Below are 18,312 nucleotides of genomic sequence, written 5' to 3'. Positions count from 1 at the left end.
GTTTAATCATAATACAGATATATGGGTCATAATGCACTAAAATGTTCACACTTTTTTTTTTCTCAGCTCGAAAGCACTGACTGATGCAATGGTAATGTTATATTTAATCTTCTTTGCAATTCTGAGCTTCATTCTACTGCTGTAATGTAGACACTCTTTCTCTGTATTTTCCTCTTTTTTGTGGTTTGGCTTTAACTTCTGTGCTAACTACCACTGAAACCCGATGAAATCTGATTTATGTGTCTAATTACTAGAGGAGTGAAATAATGACCTCAGTTTCGTAGGATTGCAGTTAGCTTTACATAATTTATATACATCAGTGCAATCCAATGAAATGTTTCAGCACAGTTTTAAATGGTGCAAGATTTTGAAGTGAGGTAAAGAAAGTGCCTACGTTATTCATTGAAGTTGGCACTCTGCTTAGTATAATGCATTATTTCACCCATTCAGCTGACCTGTGGGAAAATAAATGACACATGGTAAACAATGTATTTGGTCATCTTTGAAAGCAAAATAATCACCTGCAGTCATGTTTATTTTACCATAGACAAAGTAAAACTTTAGAAAAGTAGGCCATGCTGTGTTGAAGAGATGTACCCCAGACAGATTGTATATTTAAAACATATATATGTATAATCACACATGTGCCAGTTAATATACTTACATCACTATTGCTGTGTTGTAACAATGCTTCTTGGCAATAAATCTTATGACACTGGAAAGCCTGTACATCTCCCTTTTAAATGGAGCCACATTTGTAAGGAAAATGCATTTGTGGGATGAGCGGCAGAGTTGAGCATGTGGGTTGCACCCATGAAAAATGTTCCAGATCTTCTCTGTCAATGCCAAACAGCTTACTCCACTAATGACTCTTGTTTTTGTCCTTTCTTGGATTGGATAAGTGAAGTCTAAAGAAACAAGACATTACTGGTGCTATAACAATTTATTTATTTAAGAGACAGGATCTCAGTGGCATGTGGAAGAATCATTCATACCTACAATAGGATTGAACATCCTTTGCATGTCTGTTACCAGCTTGGTAACAGCTATGGGATGGCGTCCTATTCTTCAACCAGCGTTTGACACAAGTCAGCCAAAGTGGTTGTGTTGGTCACTCTGACACAAACAATATGCCCAAGCAAAAGTGGTCAAGGGGTTGAGGTTAGCACTGCAGATAGGTCATTCCCTCCTCTACTTCCAAATTCTGAAGGTGGTCTCTGATAAACCACACTCTGTGGGGGTGGACATTGTCATCTTGAAGGATAGAGCTTGGGGAAGGGTGTGAGGCTGCCACAGGATGCAGAATCTCATCTATTATCTCTCTGCACTGAGATTGCTTCCAGTGATAACAAGCCTTGTTCTTCCAATGACAGAGATGTTGCCCCACAGCGTCACACTGCCTCCACCTTGGTGTAGCAATCAGAGTGTTCTCCATATCTTTGTCACCTTTTGACCTAATAACCCTAACTGACCACTACAGCAGGGTCTATGTTCACAGGTGCTGTTACTCAGGCACCTGGGGTAGCAGAAGGTCAAAATAAGAGACAAAAGCAGAATAAGTTGTTTGGCATTGCCAGAGATTTAAAAACATTTTTCATGGGTCAACCCACATATTCAGCCCTGCTGCTCATCCCACAAATGCATTTTCCTTACAAATGTACATTTAAAACAGAAGGAAACATATTTTTCCAACAGTAATAGTCCAAACACATATGACTTTTTCTCACAATATTTGGAAGCTTTGGCTTCATTCTGAACAAGTGAATTGTGTCATTTTTTTCTTTTATCACAAAGACAAGAAATTTAGTAAACCTATTCTGGTGTTTGTGTAGCCTTTTATTTGGATCACCAGATTTGATACTCCCTGACAACCCTATGGGGTATCCACATGGAGATTAGCTTCCCATTGTGTCTTTTCCAGGTCTGAAGTGAATGGGTGTTAACCACTTTCTGTGTGGTTTGCAGGATGAAAGCTGCCACCTTATTGCTGCCTTCATTATACCTTCTATCATGTACCTCCTCTTCCCCTTTGCTCGATTTTACCAGTTAACATTTCCCGCTTTATATCTTTCCTTTTCCTCCCCCCCTCTCTCCTCCCCTTTGGACTTTATGTCTCTTTCTTCCTTCCTGTCCGCTGTGCTCTGATCCAGAACCACACTGTCATACTAACAACTCCTTGGGGACTCTAACTCAGCTTGTCTCCATGATGTAAGTTCCTCTTCCTTCCTCCTCCTCTTCCTCTATGGCCTGGCGGTTGGTTCACTAACCACATGGAGCTTTCACCTCACCCCCTCCAGAACTCCTCCTCATCACTCCTCTTCATTAATGCATGCTTCACAGGTCAGCCTTCGACGTGGTGTCAAAACTTGTGACGGCCATACATCTGTTCCTTCGTGTTGATGCATGCATGCTTTGTATTTTAGATGGATCATCTGATTTTCTTCTAAAGGACCATGCTAGTGGTTTTTCATGTTGTCGATCAACCATCAATCACATGTATTAGCTGTCATTGTGGTGTCTTACATTTTTAGATTATTAAACTTTCTGCAAGCAAAGTATGAAAATCAGTTGCATCAGAGAGCTGAAACTTGTGAGAATTTTACTTTTTGCTGACACCACATTTATAAATTTATGAGAGAAAGTTAAATTAATGAGTCTCTTTGTCCACCACTAACAGTTGGTGGTGCCAAAGCTTTACATAGACTGTTTAAAAAAGATGAACATAGACACTATGTTGTTACCTTTGGTTAGGATCATTAAAAATATCCTAACCATAATTAGACATTCAAAGAATGTCCAATTAGGGATATTCAAATAATGGATCTCTGTTTTCTGTTTTGATTATATATTTTAAAACAAAAATAAAACAAAAAAACAGCAAAGTCAGATACGTTTCTTGGTGTCCCTTTAAGGAGCCAGCCTAATGCCAGGTGCAGGAAAAAAAGTAAAAATAGAGCTGGAACTCTCTTTCTCCAGTTTAACTGTGTCATAACTTTTGCAGTCCATTTGTGTGAAGGTTTGCACTTTGTCCTCTGGGCCAGTGGTTTCCAACCTATTTTTCTTGAAGACCCCCTTTATGCAAATACTACAAAGCCATGGACCCCCTGCCCCACCCTGTTCTGAAACCAGTCTTGGCTTTATGCTTTCAAAAGTGAGATTCTTACCATAAATAATGTATTCTGGCAGAGTCTTTTCCTTCAATAAAGCCAAAATTAAATTAACAACATATAGCCTTACTTTTTTTCTTAAACAGGGACAATGTGTTGACATTAATCACAATGGCTCTGAATGTTCAAATCCTCGGGGACCCCCTGTACTCTTGGGGGGTCCCGAAGGCTTTGCTACTGTGTTTCAAAAAGCAAGCATACAGAAGTGTAAACTGTAGCCTAAGAATTGGACAAATATTTCTTATATATGAATGAAATCAATCTGATATAAGAATGGTGATGGTTAAAGCGTGCAGAAAGATCATACACCACAGAAACAGTGAGAATGAGTGAATACAGTTATTTGAAAAAGTTTTTGCCTTCCTGAATTCTTCTCTTACCTTAAATGTTGCTTCATAACCACTTTGATGTGTTCTCTACAACTTAGTTTATGGTACTGGACCATTTTTCCTTTGCATGTAAAATGAATTACTCATTAAAATGTAAAAAGACTCCTTGTGTTTACTGATAGTTGATTAATAATTTTTTTTTATCTCAGGGAATTTGCAAATCTTAACTTGGCTATATCCATTAGCTGTACAGTTGTGGTTATGAAACTAATTTTGACACAACTTAATTTTTTTGTGTCCAGGACATTGGAAGTTATTTTAATCCACTATAGAGAAAAAAATATATATATACAGGCCTGATCATTTTAAAGGAGTTCGAACAAAACAAAACTTGGCTAACAAGTAATAGTAGACAGAATCATGAATACCAAATGATGGACACTCTTGCCTGTTACAGTTAGTAAATAATAGCGAAACATTTTAGTGATTTTATGTAAAACTAATTAAGACTCATTAAAACTAATTAAAAATCCACAGCTCAAAAATGTTTTTAAAACGTCATTGGACATCATTTTGCAATGTTCAATATTGTTTCAAGCCACCATACAGTTATTTTATCAAGCTAACTCTGGATTTAGCTAACTAGCCGCAGCTGAGCTTACACGTTAACTGGCTAATGTACAGCCGTGTGCAGATACTAAAATATTAATATCTCTAATTTTTATGTTCTAGGATTGATTCTCATGTTAAAATATTTTTTAAGTAATTTGGGGTAAATCTGTCATTGATTAATTATAGAAACAGTTGAAAAAGTAACTATATTATCAGAATTGTGTGTGAATGCTACTTGGTAGAAAAACTACTTTTTCTTCTGCTTACCATAATAATCTTTTAAATGTGGCAAAGCATAAGTGTTGCACCACACTGCCACTTATTTACTTACCCAGTTTTCATTCAGTTCAGTTTAGCCAATTAACAAGAACAACAGCTGAATGCAAAGGCATTCAGTTGTTTTGTGTAGCTATTTCTGCTACACATAGCAACATTTTGCTATTTTATTTGGTATCAGATCAGAAAGGAAATCAGTGGTGTGAAGTCTGTTGCTGTTAAGACTCTATCAAGACATATCTGAAGTCCAAATAGTAGAAGTATTAGTATTATTTCATTCATTTTCCATAACACTTAGTCCAATGAGGGTCCCGGGAAAGCTGGAGCCTATCCCAGCAATTAACAGGCCAAAGGCAAGGTATACCCTGGACAGGTTGCCAGTCCATCGCAGGGCATTAGTAAAATTTACTGTTCATAAAACTGACAAAGAGCACTTAGGACAGGGCTGCTCATTTTGGTTCTACGAGGGCGGCAGTCCTGCAGGTTTTGTGTATCTCTTCTCAAACACAACTGACTCAATTTAATGAGTCATTGTGCAGAACGTTATAGGCTTCTGAATCTGTGTAATTTGAGTCAGGTGTGTTGAAGCAGGGATACATTGAAAACCCACAGGACTGCAGCCCTCGTAGGACTGAACTGAGTGGCCCTAATTTAAGATCCCAGTGTTAGCAAAGTAAAAAGTTTTGAGCCAGTTCCTGCTCTCTGTGTTTATTATGGTGTGGCAGTGACTTCATTGAATTGATAAATTATGCAAAAAGCAGTGGTATGGTCCTACCAACTCATGTGACTCATCAGATTGTGTCTTGGTTACTGGTTGGGTTGCATTTTAATATTTGCATCAAACTGTGTACCAGTGGACATGACACAAAGAAATCAACTCTGACGCATTCACAGGTTGTTTATCTGTTTGAAGTGAATTATTCTAACACCATTTCCATCAGGTCCACCTCTTTATGTCACCATGTCTGCAACTGGATGGGCTGTAATGTTTTCTTGTGATACAAATATATGCTTTACTTATTTGTATTCAGTGCTTTCTTTCTTCTTCTTACAGTGTCCCCTTCCATAATCTCTGACTCTAACAAGTCCTCCTAAGTTTAACAGATAAAGATGACTTCTAACGCTCATCACTTGCTGTGCATTCTCACCTCTCTTGGTTGTTAGAGAGTTCTTGTGGAAATTGATTCAATGTTCTTATACGTTTTGCATGCTTAAAGGAAAACTCCACCTTCAGATTCATGTTACAGTTTATCCTAAAGTATATCCTAAGAATTGCTCTTTAAGTGCTATAAACTATTGACTGCTATAGGTGTGGGAATTACTCCGTTAATATGAAATGAAGCTAGAAGAAAAACATAAAACCTAAACTAACATAAAAGCTTTTATTCCACCATATAAATTATTTTTCTCCTTGTTGGAGACCTGATTGATAACGTGATTTTGTTTTTAATCAAACCTCTCAAATGTCCCTTGCAGTAGAAATTTAAAACAGTAAAACACAAATACAAAACTATACAATTGGTCCTATTCTAGAAATTCCCAACTAAAACTAAACTAAGTTCGATTCAGTACAAATAAAACAAAACTGATTCTTTAATCCCTCCAGTCATTGTTGGCCCTCACTAATGGCAGCATAACTGCAGTTGCTGTGGTTACATCCACACCAAAATGCCTCTGGAACCAACTGAACAAAACTACAACCAGTCAGGGCTACAAAATGACTCGTACCTTGACATCATTCTTCTTCCAACAGAGTAATAGATAAATAATCACCTGCTAGGTAAAGGTTATACCCAAACCAAAGTTTACTCATCGCAAATGTATTCTCATTCTTAAACTGGAAAGTCGGCCACCAAGGCTGAGTGTTTTATTACCAGGTGAATGAAACTCTCGGCCATGTTTTATTCACCAGGTAACAGTATTTCAGATCTGACTATACCCCAAGCCACTTCTTTGGCTTCTCACTTGAAGGATAGCAGGTTCAGTCATACTTTAATAAAGCCAGGCTCTGGCAAAAGGACTTTAGAGAGGGTGAAGGCATAAATATCACAAATTTTCAGACAGGATGACGTCGGTAGCGAATAGCTTTAACAGCCTTTTTCTCAGAGACAGAAAAATGTGACAGTAAACAGTTAACATTTAACCATCCAAAATGGTTTTTGATGTTTTCATTTCTTACATTTGTTTTATTATTCATGGGGGTTAAAATGGTGTTGCTACCTAAATTTTACAATGTCAAAGTGTCTGAAAGTGGATTTTTCCTTTAAGGCCAAAGTACACAAAAGTGGTTCACTTTGCTTTTTCCAAACCCACTTTGTTTAGACTGACTTCCTATAGACATTAATGGTGCATGACCTGTGGTATTATATGACTGGATGTAGTAGCACCACAAAGGAAATCTTGTAATAACCCACATAACACCCATTAAATGAACCGCCTGTATTTCTGCTGTGTACGATCCGCTTTTATTTTTTAAAAGCTGATTTACTGTTGGAGACATTGCTCGACCACATCATCTTTGTGACTTATTTTTGTACCGGTCAAAGAGGACTTCCTGCAGGTTGTGTAACACATCTCTCACTGTTTGTCCTTCAGCCTGAGTTATTTGTCCTCTAGTTCATCCATCCCCCACTGCAGCAGCCTGACTGCTGTGTATTTTTAGAAGAACTAGATTGTTGCTTTGCTTTTCTGATGTTCCCCATCCTTTAGCTGCAATGTAACGTCTGGAGACAAACCATTTACAAATTGGGCCAGTGGCATGATCTATCACTCGCTCATACCCTGACATCACTTGGAGACGGGGCTCTTCTCCTTTTCTCCTCTTTTCCTGATTTTTTTTTTTTTTTTTTTTAACACTTCTGAATAAAAATATGACCTTCATCCGACATCTGCCATCTTTTAACATTAGAATGAGAGGAAAACTCGATTTAGCTGAATAATTTCCTATCTTTAGGAGTATTTTTAGTCATTGTAGAGCTAAAGATGTTGAAAAATGCACTGCGTATTACTATTGTAACATTAAATTAGGATGTAATTACTTTACAAATTGCCTTTAGGTTTCTAGGTTTTCCATTTTCCAGGCACTTAAGCACCAAGTAGAATATATCAACACTGATAAGAAATAACCTGCAGTAAATTAAATGAAGGGGATCTCGTCAGGTACCTGCCGTCTGTATTTGACACAATTAGCAGCTTAATGCTACCATTACCTTCACTGGGCTCAATTAATAAAAAATATTTGAGTTATAATTTACAACCTGCCACATTAAGCAGAAATTAACACTGATTATATCAATAAATTTGTAGAACTGACCAGATCACTATTTTTCACATCAACATTTCTAAGTAAGTGCATGTCACTAAAAGAACTCAGTGTTTCTGTAAAGGAAAGTCTGTGTGCAGATGAATCCTTAGATGAATATATTTATGTTCTCTGTGTCAAAAAAGATAAAGTTCTGAATTTTGAGACTGAGAGTGGGCGCCACAGTTTTCTCAGTCAACCTTTTTGCTGGCCTGAACCCTTCATCTTCCTCTGCTTTTTAACAAATCCTCTGAATATTGATCAATTTTCGTTCATGCTTTTGGTCGGTTGTCAAAGTGCCTCCTCATCTGATTTCAAGTTGAGCTCCGCTTTCTGCCTCAGTGCTCATTGTTTAAAGCATGTGTCTCTTGAAACATGATGATAGTTAGGTCCTGGGTGAAGGCTGCCACACATAAATGTGATAATCACTAGTAATTTTCTTTTTTCTAGCATGTTTGAGCACTTAGCAGGTTTCATAGGTGCTTGTCACTTTTCTGCTGCAGAAACCTGATAGCAGGCATTGAGTTTATGTATTTACTCAGTTTCCATTCAACAACATACTGCTGCATCACAGCTGTTGCAATTTTTATCATGCCTTAATATGAAGTATTGGTAAAATATCTGTTTCTAATCTTTTGACAAGGACAAGGCCTCACACTCTTGATTACATTACCTAAGTACCCCCCAAAAATTAGCACCTCACAAATTAAAATCATGTTTATAGAAAGAAAAGATGTTAAAAAAGATTATATTTCAGAAAATACTTGCTCATAAGTATTGGCATATTTGCAGTGCAAGTATAGAATTTAAATTATTTTGAAAAACAAATGCAAATTAGCCAATTTTATATATTAAGAAAGTTTTAAGTTAAATAAAAGCAGTTTTCTGAAAACAAGACTCAGCTATGCCTGTCAGGGTTTACATGACCTGAAATAACCAGGTTAGATTGTCTCCTTGCATTAACAGGCTGATTTGTTCTTCTAAAAAAAAAAAAAAAAAAAAAAAAAAAAGAGAGAAACACACAAACAATCCCAAAGGCTGCAGGAGCATCAAAGCTGGTGTTGCACAATTTGGATTGGAGGTTTCAGTCTGCACTGCATAATCCGACCATGAAGAAGATCAAATCTTTCTTGGATCGACATTTATTGACCGATGGAATCAAAGCAAAGCTGTCTGAGAATGTGGTGCATTGGTTTGTTCATAGATGATTAAATGAAGCCCATGGTGTAAAGAAAAATGCACCCACAGGAAAGCATGGTGGAGGTTGTATCATGCTGTGGGACCACGTTGCTGCTGCTGGCAGGGGATGTTATAACAGTATAAAAGGAAGTAAATCCACAATTTACTGAAGTGTTTTAGAGAAAAATGTGTTATCATGATTAAAAAATGCAGCTGTAAGCAAAAAAAAAAAAAGAGCAGAACACCAAAATTGACCATTTAAAAACAACAAGGAATGAGCTCTGTCTTAAATCTCATTAAAACCTTGTAGCCTCCATGTTTGCAGAAATTTCACCTGCAAACTGTAATCAGCTTTTCCACAAAGCAGTGGAAAAATGTGGAAAAACTACCGGCAGAAAGGTCCAAGAAGATTCTTGATGGCTACAGGAAAGAAGCTGTTTCAAAGCTCCTGCAACCAAACGTTAGTCAAGACATCATAAAGTCTCTGACGGACAGTTAGTGTATAAATAATTTCATGTTTTGTTTTTTTACATCTGAGATTCTATTAAAATATTCTGATGAAAAACAATTTTAGATATTCTGGGTTACATGTTTGACATTCATTACTTTATTGACATTGTTTTTTGGGCACATCTGCCCCCCGTTTGCTGTTCTCTCAGTATGAAGAATCTCTTTACTTCCTGTTTTCTTCAGCGGAGAGCAGCTGCAGAAGCCTCGCTGCTCTCTTCTCTCATTAAAAAGCTCCTTGTCCTTGGCAGGATCTGCCTCGCTCTCCGGTGGCTCCACCCCTGGACTCCTGCTTCCTGCGACCGGCCCGCCCGGCCAACCGCCGACCCCCATCTCGCTGGGCCGCTCGCTCCCCTTCCTCCTCCCCTAAGTGGAGCGAGGGCACAAAGAGGAGGTTCACCTTCCCGCCACCAGGACACCGGAAGCCCATCCTGGAAGGCGAGGAACCGGCGTGAGGTTATCCCCTACCTCCTTTTACCCTCCTCCATTTCAGCCTAAAACGACCCAGTACCTCAGAAACCCCCCTCCCCCCCTTTCCCAGAACTAGAGACTCCCAAAGGATGGAGCCTGAAAGGGGGGAGGGATGAGATCTACTAAGTAGCACCAGCTGACTATCAAGGAACCAGAACTTCTTTTTGGAGGAACCTGGAATGTACTGTAAAGTCATTGACATCGAGACATAATAAAATTCCATTTTCATAAGAGGTGCCTGTACATTTTATTTAACCCCCCACCCCACATATATATGTGTATATGTATTTAATACACACACATATATTTATATATATATATATATATTAGCCACAATTCTGAACCTTTTTCAGGTTAAACTAGGTCAGCTGTTGCACTTATATGAAGTTTACACTTTTTTTTCCCCTCATCGTTTACATTTTTCTTCTTTTTTTTCTTCAAATCAGGGCACCCTTTATTATTATTGGTTTGGTTTTTGATTTTTTTTTTGCCAATTTCTGATGCTTCACTTTTCTGTTTAGTAACAAGAAGTGAAATAACTACAAAAACAAATGAAAAAGATTAAAAAAAAAAAAAAAAATCTGCTTCATCTGGTCTGAAGTGGAGATACATGATGTCATTTCTGATGCTATTGTCCTTAATTATTTCTATGTTGGGATGAATGTTTTTATTTGTCGACATGTAGAAGGTTGGTGGCAACAACCCGAAGAAAATTATGCATATTTGGAAGGCAGTTGTACGAATATCGGTCAAATATTTGCATGCCTTTTGAACACTAGCACTTTAGTGCATGTACGTACGAGTTCTAGTCATATGTGGTTGCTCAGCTCAGCCGTGGGGGAAAACCAAACTCATCATAAAGGGAACTCTCGAGCTGTTGTTTTTGTTGTTACATGATTTGCATTGACTAAAATAAGAACAGTTTTTAAGTGAATTATTGTACCTACCGGTCTTTGTTACTATTGGATATGAATAGCATTTTTCTTTTGACAGAAAAAAAGGGGGATTGTGGAAATAAAGTTATGAATGTTTTAAACGAAAAGTCTGTCAAAAAGTCTAACGATCTATAGTCTAAATATTAAAAGGTAATAAACATGAATGTGTATTTACAAGACCTCCTCCTGTGTTTCATGTTTTATATCCACAATGAAGGTCGGATACAGCTCGTAGTCGTTCATTAGACCTGAGTTTGCGTTCTTGCCAGATAATGATCCTGAATCATGTGTGTTGGTGGATTACAGTGCAGACCACAGGATAACAGTGGGTCGGGGGCACAGATAGAGAGAAAGTAAATAAGAAGATTTTGTCCTCTTTCATCATAGTCATACATGTGCCACCTTACTCATGTTTCCAGCTTAACATGCAAGAAAGAGCACTATTATGCAAGACTAATTTATCTAAAAAGGTATGTGCATGTAAAGAAATTATTCAGAATTTTGCCTTTATGTGATGGCACAGTTTAATGAGACCAGAAAGAGCCGAGCAATGACAAGCAGCCAGCTGGGAGTCAAACCAGGGCTAAACACTTGACCCCCAGGTTGCCTCATGTACAAAAATCTTTTCAGCATACTTGTATCCCATGCATTTATTCATTTCTGCTTGACAAACCCCCATGTTTTACATCTACAAATAAATATTTATGATGAAAACATGCTCCATCTGCAAAAGAGTGAAAGGCTTTTATTGTCAATTCACCATATGTCAAAACATACAGAGGAATTGAGACGTTGTTCTCTCTCACCATCTGTTACGAACCCTGGGGTTCTAGGGGTAATAGGGTCTGTAACTCAACGGGCCACACTCAACCAAAACTAACAAAAGGTGTCCACTATAGGAGATTATACCATGTCTGGAAAGAAAAGGAAAATCAAACAAAGGTGTCCTTTTTCACGTGACAATATACAACAACAAAATAAATGAGATACAAATCTTAGCTCAAACAAAACGTCCAAACCAAAATACCAAAACAGAGAAAGTATCTAAATGAGAGCATCTCTTCACAATAACCAACCAGTCCAAGGACAGGTCTAATACCAAACCACAAGGGTTAAACACAATCTGTCTCACAGCAACAATCCCAGACTGGCAAACTGTGCGTCTACATACACAGCTGCCCCAAATGACTGTATTCCCGTCCTTTTAAAGGCCTGGGGTTCTTCTGGTTGGCCCGGCCATATGGAGAGGGGCAGCAAGGACGACCAATCACAGTGGAGGAGGAGGGGGGGACGTCCAAAGCTGGTTATGCAGCCAATCCTCACGTCGCTCCTTTACAGCAGACTCTGCATATACGGCTCCAGGAGTAACGGTCTGGGGACGTAACACCATCTAATTACAGGTAACATACGATGATAAAAACCTAAATGTCCTGCAACATTTAATGTTTGCAATTAACCAGACTGGAGCTGTCCCCGTGTGAGATTTCAACCACATAGAGAGCATTGCTAAAAGCGTTAACAAAAATTATATTATCACAATACCAACAGAAAACCTTTTTTTAAAATGAGTTCTTTATCAGAATACTATATTTCTTTAGGTTATTTCTGAGATTAACTCACAATATTATCAACAAAATATTGAAATTTGATTCTCACTGTTTGAGCCCCTTATCTATTGGTTTTAGGCGTCCACTCAAAAATTGCATTCCCATAATTAAATGAGTAAATCTCTTAAACCACAAGATATATTTAAATACTTCTGAAGTAATAGTAAAGGGAAGACTTGTAAGATTCATTAAGATGCAAAAATATATGGGTTTCTGGTGAAGAATAAATGAAGATGGCACATAGCACAAATTTAAAAAGAATCAGGATTGCCTAAAAACAAAAATAAAGTAATATCTCTTTGTAATGATGCAACTGTAGCTTTAAACCTCTATCAGATCATAATGCAGTATGTGAACATTACCTCTGCAAAGATCATCGCTGATAAAGTGAAGCAGAACCAAATTAGAGGTTTTAGTGCAGGCGCTTCAGGTGAGGCCTCCAAAATGGCCATTTAATCACAATTTGGTATCATCTCAACATCATCTAATTAGGGAAGTTCAGTTTTTAAAAGGTTAAGTGTCATGATTATCCTCAACCAGAATATCTCAACAACTCTAAAACAGCCTTGAGAGGAGAGTGTGATACATGTTTACACCCTAAATTCTGTAGAGGTGTAACAACATACAAGACAAACTGATCTTCAACAGTCAACCTACAAAACTGTTTCAAACTTTGCTAGTAAAGTAGTTTTTCTCTGCTGGAAGATCAAACGTTTGATCCCCTGCCACCTTTAGAGAAGTAGTTGAACTAACCCTTTAACAAAATACTGATCTAAGCTACTTTGTGTTCCTGTTGTGTCTGTTGGCTCAGCAAAAGCCAAACGTTTCATTTTCAAGTTTAATCAATAACAGTGGCACGGAAATTAAATCTGTAAATTTAAGTGTTATGGTGACTCTGAAGATGGAAAGAGAGAGTGATAAAGAGGTTGAATCAGGCGTCTGAAGGCCTCCTTATACCTTTCACAGAGTTATGAAGATGAATAATTAATGCAGCTGGGCTGCACGCAGGGAGCTGTTGATGGCACTGAGTGGGTCGGCAGAGGAAAGAAGAAGAAGATGGCCTGCTTTTACTTGCATCTGCCCTGAGAGGAACCCACCACTGCTGAATAATTTACACCAACCCTCAAGTCCCTGTTCACACGTACAAAGTCCACTGCTTTAATGTCTGATGTCCGGGGCAGCAGTGACGGGTGTGTCACAACCAAATGCAGCCCTGACGTACTGAAATACTCACCTGTAGCATTTAGAAAGATTTACATTATTTCTTAAATACACAGAAACGTTACAGGAAATTTTTAAAAACTGCTTTTGGGTTGAAGCCTTCAGTGAAGCAGTTTTATAGCACAAGTTTATTTAAAGTCTGTTTTCTGCTGTAGGTCTGAGTATTGGCAGCAGTGGGATGGTGTGTGGGGGGGACTGACATGAGTACCATGGAGTGTGCCCAGAGACCAGAATAGGACCTGAATTTGTAGCTCTGGTGCAGCAAATGTAATGTGCATTGTTGAAGAAAGGGGCATAGGTGTGCATATCTGGGTTTCGGTAGTGTACAAGAATATAACCATATGACAAAAAAGTGCTCCCTCTTTCTGTTCTAAAGTTTTGTTTATCAGGACAAAATACAGAAGAATAAGATCTGTTTTTTTAACAAGTGTGAAACTTTGGTAAATTGATAATTAATTCATTATTTAGTGTGTAAAAACAAACTAAATAGTTAAAAACACTTAGATGACTCAGCGGATTGTAAGGCCGTCTTTAGCAGCAGTGACTTAAGGGAATGTTTTTCTGTAATTTCTTATCAGCCTTTCTCAGTGAAGGAATTTCATCAACTCTTCTTTACAATGTTGTTTTTTGTCATTTATTTACTCACACCTCTCTTAAGGTCCCCCAGCATTTCAATCAAGCTGAAACCTGGACTTTGTCTGGACCACATCTTGATTCTTTTTTTTCAGCCTTTCTGTTGTAGATGTGCTGCTGTGTTTGGGATCCTCTTGCATCGCCCAGTTTTATCCAAGCTTTACTTTTTGAACAGATTTTTTACATTTGACTCAATAATAGTTTGGTATGGAAAAACAGAGAAGCACATTGTCAACACAGGTCTTGCAGCTATAGAACAAGCCCAAACCATCATCCCTCCACTCCCATGCTTCACAGTTGGTATGAGATCTGTGAGCTGGTGTGCTTCGATTGGGTTTCACCAAACTTGGTGCTGTGCTTCATGACCAAACATTCTCCACACAGTTTTAAGTTTCTAACTGAAGATATTTTACTTTCAACAAATATAAATGTTAACTTATCGTCTTTAAATAATTAATGAAAAACATTTTTATCTTTAAACTATTTGTGACCATCTATGATGAAATAAATGTTTTCAACAGAAAGATGCTCACTGGGAAAAATCTCAGGAGATCAGTGCTGCTGTTGTTTCTGGAGTCAGACTGTGGTTTCTCTGGGATGAAAATTGCACAACCTCTGGATATGATGGGAAAAACTGATTCACATGTCTGCATGATTGTTTCACATACATTAGTCATGTTTAGTATTATTTGAGAACAAGTGAAGCTTATCATTAATGTTGATCACTAAGAGAGATTTTACATCCATTTAGAGTGGGGATCTTAAACTCTGGTCCTCGAGGGCCACTGTCCTGCAGGTTTTAGATGTTTCACTGCTTTAACACCTGATGAACTTCGGTAATCACCAACCCTTAGCTTCAAGGCTGAAATCAGACATGGTTCATTTCAAATATGAATGCAGCTTAAGCCAAAAAAAAAAAAAAAAATACTGTTGATTACTTTATTATTTTTTGTCAAGCTTATCTTGTACTTAGTTGTAGTAACTGTGTTTGAGAATAGGAGCTTTGTGGAGCTGGAGCCACTGTTCCTTGCAGAATAACTTAATTTGTGAGTGCAACACAGGAATTCATTCATTTTAAAGGACAGTCAAACCCAAAATTTAAATTTATTTAAAAACACAGCATTGCTTTAGAAGTTTGTACATTTATTCTAAAAAAATATACATCATAGAAATTTTCCAAGTGGTTGTGGGCTGGTGTCTTTTATCACACAGTTGTTGGGTTCAATAATAAAACTGCAAAGCAAACCAAGGCTAAACTTCTGCTTTGATCCAGACCAGAAAATCCAATTATAAGTGTGAACACACCATTATTGCCACATTTACATAATATATTTATTTATTTATTGCATTTTATCCTATATCTTGTCATAGAGGAAAACTACTACAGCATTTATTACTGTTCACTACATGCAGCTGAAAGATAAATCTGATAACATTTTATTAAAAACAGGACCTCTGCTGCTCCTTTCTTCTGTAGCGCAAATCATTTTTAAGCAGTGCCTCACTCCTCCTCACACACCTGCTGTCAATTCCCTCATCAGCTGCTTCCTTTCAGCACTGCTCCGAGCCACTTACTGAGCTGCTTGAAGAGTCTGTGTGAAATCTGTTACACAAATTACGTTCGATTAATTGGTTGATTTCAGTCTAATTAGACTCACGTCTTCCTGTGTGGCAGAGCAGATTTCCAGGAAAAGATTTTCCACACACTCTGTTCGGAGCCACTAATGTGCTTTGGCTGAGAGAGCTACAGACAACACAAGCATCCATATTCACCAGTTTAAGCTGCTTTAACTGCATTGTATTATTTTGTCGTAAATGTTAGGAAATATGTTGCTAATTTTGCATTCAGTTTTAGTGTTTGTGTCTTAAAAGTTCCCACATATGTGGTATAGTTGCAGTCTTTACACAGAAATGCACGGAAATACACAAACCGCCCTTAAATTGAACTTTTTTTTGCATATGAAACATAATGTACACGTAACCAGTGTCACCTGGTGGTTGGAGATTGTCTCTGACTGGGGAGAATGGGGACATGCCAGGTGTTGGTCTGGGGCTGGTAATGAGGCCAGTATCATTCTGTTTTAGTAAACTTGCTAAGTAATCTGTTTTAACATCAGATTGGTTTCTTTAAGTTGCTTAGCATTCTGGTGCTATATTTAAAAAGTATTTATTTATATTGCAGCGTGGCCATACAAGATTTTAAGAGGGGTGCACCATTTTGTTGTTAGGATATTTGGGAATATATGATTAGGTTGAGCCAACATGGAAGCCTTCTACTTTCCATACACTTACTTTTCACTTTTATGGTTTTAACAAGTCAAATCCCAATAAGAACATCCTCAGATGAATGAAAACATGCTACACCATGTCAACTTAGTACAATGTCAGAGCTTTTATAAAGAGGTCAAGCAGCAGCCGGGTGCTGTTTGTCCAGTCCACATGATTATCAGATGTAAGCAGCTCTATAAAAACAGAAGTTTGTTTGTAGTTGTAGTTATGAGGCCATTTTAAACATGGTAAATGTTTACGTTTCCAAGTGTCTAACAAGACCAAAATGGAGATTTTTGGCCATTTTACACAGCTTTATGTTTGGTTAAAAAATAAATAAATAATAAAAAAAAACTCATACCAGCTGCCAAGCACAGCAGTGGAGAGATGATGATTTGGGCCAACACCAACCAGAAGTCATGGGCCAAAATATTCTAGAGTCAAATGCGAGACCATCTGTCTCACAAAGTCTGGATCATGAAACAGGACAATCAACTTAAACACAGGAGCAAATCCACAACAGAAAAGCTGAAAAAGAAAATGAAGGTGTTGGTTCGGAACTAAAGTTCAGACCTCAGCCTGACTGAAATACTAAAAATGAACTCTTGAGAGCTCTGCACAAACAAATGACTTCAAACTGGAATAAATTGAGACAACAAAAAAGACTAGACACTGAGTGATGTATGAGGCTGATAATGTCATACAGAAAATTTACTTCAAGTTATTGCTGATAAAAGTGTTTCTGGAAGTTACTGAATCATGGGTTGTGCTTAGTTTTTCACACATTGCCTCAGTTTCTGACTTTTTCACTTGGTGCACAGTGTGACACCATGATTTTTGTCCTCATCTCAGGTAGTTTTTTTTCTTTTACTTTTTCTTTTTCTACATGTAAGACCAGATAAGAACTAGATTTTAAAAACTGAATGCCTGTGTGCTCCTGTTAGGCTTCTCATTTAAATGTTATGGAAAAAAGACCTTCTCTCTAAATATACTTTTAAATATTAGTTTAATTTGTTGAATTTAATTTAAATTTTAAATTTTAATTTAAAATCAAGGAAAATTGAAAGAACCAACTTAAATTAACTGCAAGCGATTAAATAGAGTTCATCCAAGTTAAGTTAAATTATTTCAACTCAGTTTTTTTTACATTTTGACCATGTTGTTGGATGTTTTTTTTTCTGTTTGAATGTTAAAGTTGGTACCATGAGTGTGAAGGACAGTGCAGGAGGAGAAAACCACCACCATCCAGCAGTGTCATCTTGAAGTAGAATTAAAATGGTTCACTGACGTTAAGGCTATAAATTCCAATATTTCTCACTCCTGTTAAATTCTTGTATTTATGAAGCTAAAATGTAGTGTAAAAGTGTACATTTGAAATATTTTTTTGCCGTGCCATATTATCGATTATAATGGGAAGTTACTTTTAGACTATTCAAATATTTCATTTAAAACAACTTATACATTTTTATAAATTTTATAAATCTTATAAATTTATTGAAATTATATGATTTCAGTAAGTCTGATTTAAATCTGTCAAGTTGTACTTAACTGCACTTGGAAAAAATAATGACTTTTTACTGACTGAAACAATTTAAGTTGGTTCAAGTCTTTTCTTTCTACAGTGTTTCCTTGTTACGTAAAGGATATATGAATGTATACTCTGAAGGAGAATTCCATTTTATTGCCTTCAACTCCTTCTGATATCATGTTATACTTTGTAATCATTGTAATGTTTAAAATTAGGTTAAAATTTACTATTCTCTGACATGACATAGCACTTTAAAAAGGTACCTGTTACAGTCTCAA

General features: G+C 37.2%; 1 protein-coding gene across 6 annotated transcripts in view; it reads left to right on the top strand.

Moving 5' to 3' along the window:
• LOC121644736 (microtubule cross-linking factor 1) overlaps positions 1 to 18,312 on the top strand; it is a 91,946-nt gene that overhangs the window by 70,938 nt on the left and 2,696 nt on the right. For 2 of the 6 annotated variants that reach the window (XM_041992900.1, XM_041992899.1), the window contains one exon: positions 9,623 to 10,954. In XM_041992900.1, coding sequence (XP_041848834.1) covers positions 9,623 to 9,826 — 204 coding nt within the window. In that variant the 3' untranslated portion in view covers positions 9,827 to 10,954. Of the gene's footprint in view, positions 1 to 66; positions 92 to 2,150; positions 2,209 to 9,622; positions 10,955 to 18,312 lie in introns of those variants that run through there. The other 4 variants (XR_006011306.1, XM_041992903.1, XM_041992901.1 and 1 more) reach the window with 4 other exon arrangements.

The sequence above is a fragment of the Melanotaenia boesemani genome, chromosome 8 (genome assembly GCF_017639745.1).
Source record: "Melanotaenia boesemani isolate fMelBoe1 chromosome 8, fMelBoe1.pri, whole genome shotgun sequence".
NCBI lineage: Eukaryota > Metazoa > Chordata > Actinopteri > Atheriniformes > Melanotaeniidae > Melanotaenia > Melanotaenia boesemani.
Note: the sequence above shows the minus strand (reverse complement) of the source record. Positions and strands in the feature narration are given on the sequence as shown.